Consider the following 13,901-nt stretch of genomic DNA (forward strand, 5'->3'; position numbering starts at 1 on the left):
GTTCATGACAATATAAATATGTATAGTATGTGAAGATGAATATGTATATATATATATATATATATATATATATATATGTATGTGTGTGTGTGTGTGTGTGTGTGTGTGTGTGTGTGTGTGTGTGTGTGTGTGTGTGTGCGCGCGTGCGTGCGTGTGCATGTGTGCGTGTGTGGCATGTAATATTAATATTACATGCACCACACACACACACACACACATATATATATATATATACACACACACGCATACACAATATATATATACACACACACACACATACATGTATATAATTAATGGGTGGAATCACAGATAAAGGAAGCTTAAATAACAATAGTTTGCTTGAACTTGTAAAAATTATAAAATCTTTAACCCTTGGTTCATTAATAAATAATTTAATTGAAAAATTGTACTTTATCATGCCTTACCATTTGATGAATGATAAATGCTTCATGTACTAATATTAGCGGAATGAATAATACTACCATACAGATTCTTGGCTCTGGCTACTACCCCCTAAGTGCCCCTTAAGTGCTAAGTCACTCTAGGAGAGCACTTTAAGTATTCCATGAAGTTAAACTAATATTAAAAACAACTCAAGTGCCATTAAATGAGGAGATGACTTTCACAATTGCTACATGAAAATAGTTCTGGATATAATTCCAGTCGAATAAAAAACTCACTTCAGTCCCACACTTGACATGGAAATGTTAATTTCCCATTTCTGTACACACCACATTCTTGTGCACACTACATTGATCTGGACTTCCCACGGGTAAATACCATCACTAACAACAAGTTTGGCTTCCTTCTGGTTGACTCAGGCTTCATACAATGAATCAAGACTAATGAGAATTTTCCAATATTTTATGGTTAATGAAATATTCATTAATAATGCAATAGTCCAAGTGGGGTAAACACGTGGATAGTTTTTCTAGTTTGTACCCGTTTGTTACGAAACAGTATGTTATTTGTCTTATTTTTCTTTTGTTCATTAAAACAGTTCAACGTGACAGCACACAGCATAATCCTCCATGACCTGTTTTTGCAGTTGTGTGTCAATTGACAACTCCTATTTTTTCCCTGTTTCTAAAACGTTTTCTTGCATTTGAATCCTATGGGCATAGTATAAGTAACAACATTATATTTATACTGTATAACATTTTTCTTATGTATCCTTTAAACCTTCAGGTAAAGTCTCCGCCGTCAGCGACGTAACCATAACACAAGACTGCTCACATATCACACACACACACACCACTAATAACATAAAACAATAACCAATTTCAAGGCAATTGACTTTTTTTTGTAATTTTATAAAGTAAAATGGTAAGTTGTGATCACTGTGCCCTTTTGCCATCATCATTAGCTAACTGAAGATGGGTAGATGGGGTACCAATAAAGTCAAAATCAAGGCACTTAATAAATCATTATTTTATATTATATATATATATTATATTATATAATATATATATTATAATATATATTATAATATATATATATATATATATATATATATATATATATATATATATATATATATATAAATTCACACTAACACATATTGCAAGGCAACTTAAGTTTTATGCAAGCTGCAAGCCCAAGAAATATATTAATTTTTGTTAATGTACTCACAATTGTGTATCTTTTTCATTTGCTTTCCCTACCATTTTTTTCTTTTTATATTTTTTTTTTTATTCCTGTATATCATTAAAAAAAGTGTCATTCACTGTATATATAACAGCCAAAAATCTTAAAAGTTACCAAACTGTTGTGGTGCTGGAAATTTGCACTTCTTGTCCACATCAATCTATACTTTTCGTTCATTGGCTCGCCTACTTTAAGCGAACGATGAGGTTGCGTGGCATAGCAGCCAATGTGGGCGGCTCGGGTGTGAGGACATCAGGAAGTTCATTGCTTGATAACCTCTGTTACGGAATAACATAAAATAATTATCAAGCAATTCCTGTAAATCTTATTAGATCAGCAGTCATTTACAATGAATAACAAATGCAAAAGCACAGTTCTCATAATTGCCCAGGTCACTGATAATTAATGTTCTTACAAAAACCATAAAGTATATTCAACATGTTGCACTGTTTATATCCAATTATTTCCAAACACCTGTTCCTGATATAGAGAGTAGCACGCTCTATATAAGTGATGGTTTCTGGGTGTTGTTAGTAGTCAGTTATGTGCAGGAAATACAGTTTCTCTCTAATTAAACAACAAATACCAAACCTGCTTTTTAAGGAGCTTCTCAGCCCCACAAACCCATACATTAATAATTGTAATAACAAAGTTTCCATCAGTTCTTTAAATACAAAATGTATACCAAGCATGCAAAGACTGAACCATAATAGAGACTGAAGAACAACAGTAATTGTTATTAATTACACCTCTACAATTCATAGCTACATTTACACAAACATATACAATATAAATACGATATAATTACAATTACATTATGTGGCACAGTCGTAATGTGCACCCCAAGATGATGTCAATAAAGCAAAGTAAAGAACCAGATGCATTAGAGAAACTTAAGACTCAAACATTCAGTAAACAGAGCATTGAGTAGAATGAAATGTTCATTTCTAAGTGGTGGCTCAGTAGCTCTCGTGAGCCATGGCACAAGACTTATCACAATGACCATCGTATGCAAAGCATTGATGGAGCCTACCATCTTGGAGCCTACCAAACAAGTAACTTAGCAAATTTTCTTGTTCTGTAGTCCAGGGGTGAGGAACATAGTGGAGAATGTATCTCAGTCCTCCAACAAGAATAACCATTTACAATGACACCAAAGAACGAATCATACCTCTCAATACCCCTGAAAATTATCGCATTAGGATTTCTATTATAGTCAACTCATTTTGAAATAGCATAACATACAACTACCACTACACTGATTGCCACTAGACAGCAGCAGCACCAACTAGAATTGCTCACGTGGGAGAGGTGGCTACCCTCACTTGAGCTACCCAAATGAATTTGTGTAAACTAAAATTGAGGAAGGGAGGAGCTACCGAGGCGCAGCTCAGAAAAGAGCATTTCATTCAACTCGGCTTTTTATTTCTGAGCAAGACCTCTTTTTGTAGCTTCCCTGAGCCACCTTCCGATGCAAAGTAATGGCTCGTGCATGCAAAATTAAAGGAAAACTTACCAAAGTAGACTGCAGAAGACAGACAGGACTCGGGGCAACATACCAGTGGTGGAGACATGACATAACTGGCAGAAAATTAGATGCAAAGGTCCCGTTCGACCTTCAGGACCCTCGGGCCCAAATCTCTGCTACAGAAATAGCCAAACAGGAGGCAATAGGCACGGAGGATGATCGAGGTATGCTTCCTTAGGCAACAGGCATAGGATTTACCTGACACTATCTTGATATATTTCCAAAAATCATTGTTCCTGCAGCTGCAACATCAGTGGTTGTTGGTCTGGTCAATCAGGCTGTTAGATGCTGCTGCTTGCTGTCTGACATATGAATTACAAGCCAGTTGATCTGGTATCCTTTGGAGGTGCCAATCAAGTCCCCTTTTGAAGACCAAAGGAGATCAGCTAGTTATGTCCCTTTAATATTTAGAGAGTAGTGAAAAGTTTTGGATCCTTAGCCATCAGTCAAATCAACTGGAAGAGGCAAGCCTTGGGGCAGGGCATGACAAGCATGTGAGACCTGAAGATAACATGGAAGACAACAAAATGATGACACATTAAAAGCTCTCCAATTTGGACAGGACAGGAAGCAGCATCCAGACTGGTGGAAATGGATCAAATCCTACCTGTTTCAGTAGAGATGTAAAGAATCCAATACCAAAATCTCATGGTAAAGGAATGGGACTATGTAAACCTGGAGGTAATGTTTTTTCTCTGGAAGCAAACTGTTCCACCTAACGATGACCAAATGTCTCGTATATATACATGAAAAGGAAGCCAAATCCACCTTCCATTCCATCAAAATAGGACAAGAGCAGCAGAGACAATCAATGAGTACATACAACAACCGACGAGTGTGGACCGCACGAAGAAATAAACCACAAGAATCCAGAGGAAAAGCTACAGCTAGAATCTACTGCCATATTGAAAGCAAGCAAGTCCAATCTCTAACAGTTCAAGCAATGGACTAATGCAGAACCATCTGAGCACAATCCAATCGCCAAGCCATACTGGAGAGTTGTGCAATTCAAGCAGCCAACAACTCACACACACTGATTTAACCTTAAATCAAGACAAAAATTCATGTACAGCATGAAGACTTGATTATAAGTCTCAACCCAGGCTGGATGCATCCATGAACAGATCGAATGATGAGGCTGGAAGCTATGATGGAACTAAATCCCCAAAAGATTGAAGAAGAAAATGCCTAAGCAGGGAAACTCTGAGGCCCAATGGGACATATATGCATTACATAACTCCTAATCCAGCAAAACACAGATTACTGGAGAAAACAGTACAGCACCTTCCAATGACCAAATGCTGATAAATCACAAAGTGCTCTCTAGAAAGAAGAGACTAATCTGGTACCCCAAACCAACCTCAGCCAATTATGGCATTGCCTAAGCAAGAGGTGGGACACCCAGAGATTTAAAATGAAACTGCACCAGTCCATCACTTGCAGCACTAAATCTTTGGCTAGCAGGCAAGACAGGTGACTTGGAGCACAAATCAACTAACAGTTACAAAATTCAGGTCATGACCTGAATCACTAAGAAGAGCTAGAGCTTCTGAAGAACCAGTCCCTGAACCTGAGATGGATAGGAACATGTCAATAGGCTCAGGTTAATGAGCCAAGACTGGGTTGTAATCCCCTGGCAAACCAAGGAAAAAGTAGTCATCTTGGGCAGGTCATGTGGAAACTATGCCAAGAAAGATTCAGAATCATCTGTAGTTTGGGTGTATCATTCTTTGCCACTGATAATTTGGCGGAGGAGACCCGCAAAGATTGGGTCACATGGATAATTTCTGTTGCCAACAGATGACTTTAGGTGCCATCTGGTGGTGCCTGGAAACGGCAAATATAGTCCATTCCATTCCATTCACCTGGGCTCTAGGAGACTCGAACCGTGGACCCCAAGCGTGTGGGGCCGAAGCTCTATCGACCGAGCTATTGAGCAGTCTTAATAGACTACTAAATATTTTTAGTAAGAATAGTGTCCCTGTGCCAGTGATAATTAATTCGTCTAGATTACATCAGAGATACCATTTCTTAATTTAGCTGGGCTGGTTTGTTAGTACTACTCATATGGTATTTTTGATCCTCAGGCTCCCCTTACCTCATAATGAGAGCCAGATTCTAGTCCTGGCTCATGTTAGGTTAGGATTGGTCTTGAAGTCTTCATACAGTTTCATAAGGCTTGGCTATACTGGTGCATAACACAATAAATATAGTGTGTGTGGAATCTAGACACATTGCCAAGAACATAGCAAACCCATGGATCATCCGATAATGTGTAAAGTCATGCTAAATCCCCATTATGTCAAAATTCATCTGCACATTTTCAAACTTGACATAAAAGAGCTTTCCCACATACTAATGAATCATCCTTATAGAGTATAAGGATGATTGGGAGTGACTAGGAGCTTAGGAAGTGATTTTCATTAAGATGATTATGAGGGACTGAGACGGTACAGCCTTAAAAACACAGAAGAGGGACAGTTTCCTGCCATTATCATTAAATCTTAATGATTTATTTCAAAAATTATGTTTCTGAGCTTTAAATAACACATTTTTAATAATGGTATATACAGTAGTGGTTTTTAATAGTATTTAATAGTGGTGCCCATATATTATCTTCTCAATATCAACCTATACTCCAAAAAATTATATCATGTATAACAACTACTGATAATATGTACAAAATTGAACTGTTATAAGCAAATATTTTTACATTTTGTCCTACTGGAGTCCTAGGGAGCCGGTTGGCCGAGTGGACAGCACGCTGGACTTGTGATCCTGTGGTCCTGGGTTTGATCCCAGGCGCCGGCGAGAAACAATGGGCAGAGTTTCTTTCACCCTATGCCCCTGTTACCTAGCAGTAAAATAGGTACCTGGGTGTTAGTCAGCTGTCACGGGCTGCGTCCTGGGGGTGGAGGCCTGGTCGAGGACCGGGCCGCGGGGACACTAAAGCCCTAAAATCATCTCAAGATAACCTCAAGAAGATACTGGAATACTCCACATGGGATGCTAAAAAGTGGAATTACAGAACCTGTTCTTGCCTTCTTTCTCGTGTCCACTGCAAAATTAATAGTACAAAATGTGAACGTTTCTGGTGTAACAAACTAGGCTGTTGTAAGAATTATCCAGAGTGGTTTATCGACAAAAGAGAATGGGAAGCTGAGCCGCATGGTGACCTGACCCCCAGGGGAATTCGCGGTGGAAATAACCAACGCTTTGTTCATAGCTGCGTATAATGAACCATCCTATAGTATTCAGCAATTTAGAGAAAATTAGCCTTTATTCATTTTGCATTAAAATTGTATTGTATAATAGTACTGGATACAATATCAAGAGTATTCTAATTATTGAGTTTAAGTCACCATCAGTGACGTCACGAATCAGATCTAACTTTTGAGGCGGAGTGACCGGCGGTCATAGGTCAGCAGGGTTGACATGTCTAATATTTCTCAAAGTTTTAATAACCATTTTTGTGATCGGGAACAGCTTTGCCGTTAGATGTTTGTGTAATCTAATTCAGTAAAATAATTCAACCAGTCTGGATCAATTAAGTACAACAGAGTTTAATTGTTATAACTTAAACCTTGCTAGTAACTGGGTAGAACTTTGACTAGGCGGAAGGATACAATGTTCTGTCTGGGGGAGACCAGACAAGGAAGAGATCAGTGTGGTCACGGAAGCAGCTGGGATAAGAGGTCAACATCTTACCTCTCCCCAAGAACAGCCCCAACACCTAGAGCTGTGGTCGCCCAAGGTATAGTTGCTATTGTTAAGTATAGAAATAGTCTCATTTGCCACTCAGGTCAAGTAGGGAGTGTTAAAGTGATAGGGAGTGAACATATTTAGATTTTGTTTTAGTTTTCTTTTAATAAATTAAATTTGTTATTAATTTGCATTTTATTGTTTCCATGTGTTTTATGTGTATACTTGTCCTGGTCACGTGGTCCACACGAGGCAGAGTTGCATTGGGCGCCGATTCTAACATCGAATCGGAATTATCATTACCGTGTAATTTATTCCACACTCAAGGTCATCGTTTATAGTGGGGATCAAGCCCCAAGGTTGATTAATTAGCGTGATCGATCCAGACCTCGATCATTGCTCTTGTATTACTGGTCTGGTGGTGGCAGCAGAGGTGACTCTAGGGTTTTGTTCAGAGCTTAGGTCACGTCATACTGGGTGTAGAATCCTAAGTCGGTCAATCGTCTTAGGACCACGTGGCGTGGAGTTGGCTTTGGTAAAAGTTTTGGAGTCCCTTGGTTTAGAAATAAAAGTAAGAATACGGGTAGAGGGAGTAGAAAGAAGGAAGTAAAGAGAGAGGAACACGAACCCGTGTTACACTGGTGCAACAGTTTATTTTTGTATGTTTGAACAATAGTGGCTTTATGTTGCATTTTGGATGACAGGGTGTTCCATATACATCTCAAGTCTGCCTTTTCCCTCTTTAGCTGCAGTATGTGCTACTTTAGGAAGAATCTATCAGTAGAGTCCACCAATTTTGCTGAGCTCCGTGTGTCATCCCTACCATAGGAATCATTCAGTGTTCAGTAACCTTCCCTATGATTAAAGGCACTATGAAGTTTGCTCTCATTCCACTTGTCACTTTACAGTGTACAGTGAAGGTCTCGATGGCCTTTACAGTACTGTTTCTGCTGTTCTCGCCATATTCTTCCTTTGGCCACTAGTCATCTGCTGCATTATATCTGACTACTTACCATTAGCATCTTGTCCTCTATTTAATATTTGCAAAATCTAGCCTTGTGGATATGCTATCTCTGCCATGGGAATTTCTGCAAAACTCCAGTATTGTTTCTTTATTTCCTGATCACCTGAGAGCCCATTGGAAAGACTACATCCCCTATTACATAATGTAACCATTTTTCATCCTGGGTAGTGTTATTTTCTGATTTATTATGCTTCCAAAGAACAGAAAATGGTTATTAGTCCCCTTAAAATCTACATTGACTTTTGCCTAAGACAGATAAGGGAAGACATCTTTAAGATACTTAAAGGCTACAGACTCTTTATATAGAGTTGTGACATTCTCAAGTCTGCAGCCTTCTGGTACCTTCAAGGCATCTTCCCTAAGCTGTCTTAAGCAAAGATCAAAGCAAAATTTGAGGGGGACTAATAGGCATTTTCTATACTTTGGAGGCATAAGCAATCAGAAAATATAATTTACTACCCTGGAAATAAAAATATAAATTTGTTAAGTGTTATTTCTGTTTTGTTTGTTATTGCAATGATCTGAGCTAAAGCTCCTGTACCTACTGGAAATCCCCACATTCGTCACATCGTCTAAATCTGTGTACATGTACTGATCAGTGGGGAATGTCCCAGTGAAAGAGATTCAACATGGTCTGTGTGTGAAAGGTTAGATGTGGAAATTCTGATATAGCTATTCAGCGCATTGAGGAGTCATGTTGGGCAGCTGTGGTTGTGGAATTGTTTGTTGCTGATCGCGTGTCAATGTTATTTTGTTGTCGCTAGACATCTCGCTTCACTACGAGATGTGGTGAAGCTAGTGGTAGCAGAATGAGAGTAGGAATGGATATGGGTGATTGGTTGGACATATCTTGTAAGGCTGGGATGGTTGTATAGTTGACTCAGCCTCAAGAAGAACATTAAGTATCACTTTGCTGATTGCTAATTGGTTACACTGCTTCCACCCCATGCTGTCAGCACTGTCTACAGAGTCAGTACATGTCTACAGAGGCACAGTGACCTGCTGTCCTCACATTTAGCCTGGCGGTCAAAGCAGGAGAAAAAATATCAACCAACTGACCTGCTCAGAAAGGAGCTTTCATTTAAGTTCAAAGCTTTATTTCTGAGTAAAACTCTTTCAGCTGTTTCCTTAGGCAAGACTTCCATGGTTCCATGGTAAACACCAAGGATGATAATAAAATATAAAATGAAAAGTGGTACTTACCCAGGCTGTAGAGTAGAGCCAGAAGGAGGAGGAGACATCCCTGTCTGAAGAGAACCCAACCAGGAGACAGGTGGCCCATTGGATGGATGAGGCAGGGAAGCAGGAGCAGGTAACAGGCTTCCCACCAAATACCCTGGGCCAAGAAGTCTGAGTAAGATAAATGTGGAGAACACCTGAAAAATGATGACTTTCCACAAAACCGGAGCACAGGGAGAACAGTGCAGCCAATGAGAAAAAACCACACAGAGCAGCAGGCACTTTGCCCTATCTCAAAGTGTGGTAAATAATGCCAACATAGAATGCAGGTAAACAAAAACCTCTTAAGGTCCTAAGAACCAGCTGGGTGTCTGCACCAAGGAGAGGTCAGTGAGATAAGATCAAAACCTAGAAAATAAATGCTGGCAGAAATACCCAAGAAAATTGAGGAAGCAGACTTCACGCAAAAATCAAGCAGGATGGATCACCAGAACTGCTGGAGACACTACCAGCCCAGAAGACAACTTCAGACAAGCTGAAGGATGCTGATGGTTATACTGCAGGAAAATGTCAGGAGATGTCAGGAAAAATTGACATCTGAACATATTGAAATAATGTCAAGAAAACACTGAAATATCCATCCCCCAGACAAAAGAATCAACCACAAAACACCACAGAAAAGAACAATGATGCACCAGAAAGTGCTTGTGCAGCATTGGCAGCAAAAAGCACTGCAAAAAAGAGAAGATTCTGGGAAAAGTACTGGCAATACCAAAGAGAACCAGCAGGGAATCAGGGCAGGATCAGCGTGTAAGACAAATCCTATAAATTCATCATAGACAAAAACAACAATACAGGAAGACATAATGGACAAACAGCCAAAAGGGCTTAAATGGACCTAAAATTAGAAACAAGACCAATGAAACAGAAAGCTAAAAGGTCCTCACGAATGCAAGTACTGTAGCACCACCCAAGACCGTCATGCAAGAAAAAAAAAAAAGGCCTGAGCTCATTCTCAGCCAGACCCTAGGGGGCAAAAACAAAAGATCATCCACCAGAACAAAATGACAACAGTATTTACAATGGGAACTTCTGAAATGGCAGGAGCGCAAGATACCAGAAGAGATGCAGCAGCATCTGATGTCAAATGTCACAACAGGAGAGACCAGAAGGGGCTCCTCAAAAGAGGCAAGGCATCACCAAAGCACAGACAAAGAGCGGATGGACAGCCGAGCCTAGTGGAGAGGGATATGCAACAAGCCGTGTCACCCCATCCCCAAAGCCTGAACAGCAAGAGTTGCATGCCACATTGCAAAAGACCAATGCCTCTAAGGCCAGGAAAGTGCATCAATGCTAAACCCATAGCTCAGTGACAGCCAGTAGCATGGGGTACTCACCCACATCCCAAGGATATTTTCCCATGTATTGTGCCTGAGTACTTCACCAAGAATACTAGGTACACTACTACTGGCCTGGGGACACTCACTCAAAAACAAGTGAAACTCTTCCAAGAATATGGAGTACGTTGCAAAGTGCAAAAGGTATTCTTCCATGTGCAAGGCGTACTTTCCCAAGAACCTGTGATCCTCATCCAAGGACCTGGGATAGGCACCCATGACTAGTATTTTCTCAAGCAGTTATTTGCAGTCATATATAATTTGTGCACCAAGTCATGTATTGTAGGCATTTGTAATTTTCATTAGAAAAGCTATTTAGAGGCTTTTAAATTTAATTTTGGTTTAAAATTGGTCTTGAGTACCTGCAGATTAAATCGTGTACATTAAATTGCATGTGGACGATTTTAATGGTTTTTCTATTGTAGCCTGACCTGGGGCCAGCCTACATTGGTGACTGCCTACAAGTAATTGAATACAACATTTTATAAACAAAATATAATCACAAGCCACCAAGATAAATAAGATGGCAATGAGTGTAGTATGTATAGTACACTTGAATTTCTCCAAACAGGTAAAACTTTTTAACTTTCTATTAAAATTTGTGAAAATTATGATGTTCATGGTTCTCTTGTATTAACAATTCTCATCAAAGTGCAAAAGTAAGAGATAACTACCTAAGCAGAAATACTGTATGGCTATAAAGTTTTACCCCAAGTAGTGAAGTGTTAAATTCTGCCACGCACTACCACAGTAGACTGTTGTAATAAACATAATGTAAAATAAATGTTTCAGAAAAAGATGTAAAGAAATCAAATTAACTTGGAGGCTCCAAATTAAAAAATACCAGTAACCTCCAGAAATATAAAATCCATTGAGTACAAGAACCCAGCAGCAAAGTCATACTCAACAGATAATGGGTATTTCTATACATGCTTATGCCACTATTCTGTCAACTAAAATAATCTACTGAACCATACTACAACAAATTGGTTAAATATAACAATTACTGTACCAACAAAATGGTTGACTATCCTTCCCAGTTGCTACCAATTGAGCTACATCACACCACTGATTATTTTTACAGACCTGTCTTGCTAGCACCAGAGGGGGAGGTTTCACTGCCGGCCTTGTGAATGACATTCGGCTGTTGGTGTTACCACAGAGGCCTTGCTGGTGATGGTGGTGGTGAGGCTGTCTTTTAGTGTCCATGTGAGGAAAAGTATAAGGGGAATGACTGTGAAGATGACTACGAAGTCGGTGGCAAGATGAGGGGCTTGACTGACGAGGTGGTGGGACCATCGCATAGTGAGTAGGAGAAGCAAGACATTTAGACTGGTTGGGTGAATGTGTTTGATCCGAATACTGAGAATGGCTGGAACATTGAGAAGCAGGAGGAGAAGGCGTTGAACGATTAAGGTAGTTAGAAATGTACTGATACTGAAAAAAGTTTGGAGAGCAACTATCATGATTAGAAGAAGAGCTAGACTGAAGCTTATTTGGCAGGTGGTCATGAGTCTGGACAGTAGAATGGGAGGAAGAATTCAACTGAGAATGGTTGAGATGGGGACTGAGGCTATTCTGATCCTGTAAAGGGGTGGAAGATGTATCTATTTGAGCAGAATGTATCTGTGTCGATGGTGGTGTTAAATGGATGGGACCCGGTGGTTTTGAAGTCACTGTATGTGACTGCTGGCAATGCATTAGTTCTGGGTTGTAAGGCTGAAATAACAAAGGGCTTTGGAAGTACTGGTGGTATTCTGACTGTTGCTGGAAGTTTGGGTTATAATGATGAATTTGGTGCTGTGGAGTTATTGTATTATGTTGATTTACACCTTGAAATGGTTCACTCAGAAAATGTGGTGGCACATGTTGATGCTGCTGCTGGGGATAACCAGATACCTGGGACACATTAAATGTCTGTAGTGGCGAGGCTGAATCACAATTCAAGTTTGGCTGATGATGATGTACTTGGGAAGGAAATGAGTGTGTACAAGTTGGGGAGGTTGTGACAGACGACTTCTGGCTCATAAAATGTTGGTGGTGCTGTGAGGTGACAAAGTGTTCAGATGCCAATTGTGTGAAGAACATTTGATAAAATGCTCTGATCATATTGAGTTCACCACCACCACCATCACATCCACTGTGTGTGACACCACTGTCACCGGTGCTGCTGTTCCCCGCACTATACAGGAATGGCTGCACCAACAGGTACTAAAGCCATATCCACGAACACAGTAAATTTATGAAATTAACAAACATTAAAATGCATTATTAAGTTTCAAACATATAAAATGAAGTGAATAACAGACAGCTGCAGTACCTGAAATGACATGATGATGAGAAACTGAAATGACAGATGATGAGTACCTGAAATGACAGATGATGAGTACCTGAAATGACTGGTGAGAATTTCAGCAGTCAGTGCTAGGCTCCTCTCATGCTTTTCAAAGGAAAGAAATATCATGCTAACAAACTGCTCACGCTGCAGAAACATGGCAAGGTTTCATGTCTCCAAAAACACTAGATGTGAAAGAGCGGCAATCTGTTTCCAGTGTAGAATTAGCAAATCATTATGCAACATACTGTAAGCTGAAATGACTGAAGTGCTCTAAATGTACAATGCGATATATATAATTATAAAGACATTTTGTTATGATTATTTTAAATAAACATACACAAATAACATAATAAGTAAAGAAAATAATAAATATACTGTAGTGAGATCCTGGTGTGAAATGGGGATGCACCTCTGAAGAATTCTCTAAGAATCACACAATGTAAAAAAAAATGTAAAAACTTGATTGAAAAGTATGAAGTATTCTGGTAAAATTAAATTTACAACAAAAGATGATAAATTATAATCTGTAAGTGATGCAATAAAGCAAAACAATAAATTAAAACAGCCGTAAATATATCACCTGACCCACATATATGAAATTAAATGAAAGTGATGATGTTTAGGTCCATTCTGGACCCTTATCAAGTCATAACTGCTTTAAAATAGCCTTTGGAATTCAATTTAATTTAGTAAGTGAAGTTTAGAAGCAACATAAGAGAGAAATGGAAAAGAGAAGAGACCAGACCCAACACAAGTGAAATAATTATGAAACTCCAAACTTTTCTATTTAGGATTATTATGAATGTTTATACAAAGTTTGCAGTATTATCAGAAATAAAATAATAGTGTTTCCTAGTGATTCCAAATGTCTTGACCATTTAAAATTTAACTTAATTGGGTAAAATTAAATACGATTTATAAATTTAAAAAAAATGTAGAATCCGATCATGCAGCACAACTCATCATACAGCCGAGATATACAAAAGTAAACAACACAATGAAATCACACTAACGTGATGTACAGCAAGTATCAATGAGAAAATCAGTAGGAGCCACAAGGAGGATTCGATTCCCCGCACACTTGGT

The 13,901-nt window shown here is 39.0% G+C and overlaps 1 protein-coding gene across 7 annotated transcripts in view; it reads right to left on the reverse strand.

Annotated features, from left to right (window-relative positions):
• Window positions 1-1,613: 1,613 nt before the first annotated feature.
• hrg (poly(A) polymerase hiiragi) overlaps window positions 1,614-13,901 on the reverse strand; it is a 33,594-nt gene continuing 21,306 nt past the window's right edge. For 3 of the 7 annotated variants that reach the window (XM_069318150.1, XM_069318148.1, XM_069318149.1), the window contains exons 11-12: window positions 11,564-12,688; window positions 1,614-1,925 (exon numbers count right to left, since the gene is read on the reverse strand). In XM_069318150.1, coding sequence (XP_069174251.1) covers window positions 1,833-1,925; window positions 11,564-12,688 — 1,218 coding nt within the window. In that variant the 3' untranslated portion in view covers window positions 1,614-1,832. Of the gene's footprint in view, window positions 1,926-9,104; window positions 9,238-11,563; window positions 12,689-13,901 lie in introns of all 7 variants that reach the window. The other 4 variants (XM_069318153.1, XM_069318152.1, XM_069318151.1 and 1 more) reach the window with 2 other exon arrangements.

The sequence above is a fragment of the Procambarus clarkii genome, chromosome 89 (assembly GCF_040958095.1).
Source record: "Procambarus clarkii isolate CNS0578487 chromosome 89, FALCON_Pclarkii_2.0, whole genome shotgun sequence".
NCBI classification, from domain to species: domain Eukaryota; kingdom Metazoa; phylum Arthropoda; class Malacostraca; order Decapoda; family Cambaridae; genus Procambarus; species Procambarus clarkii.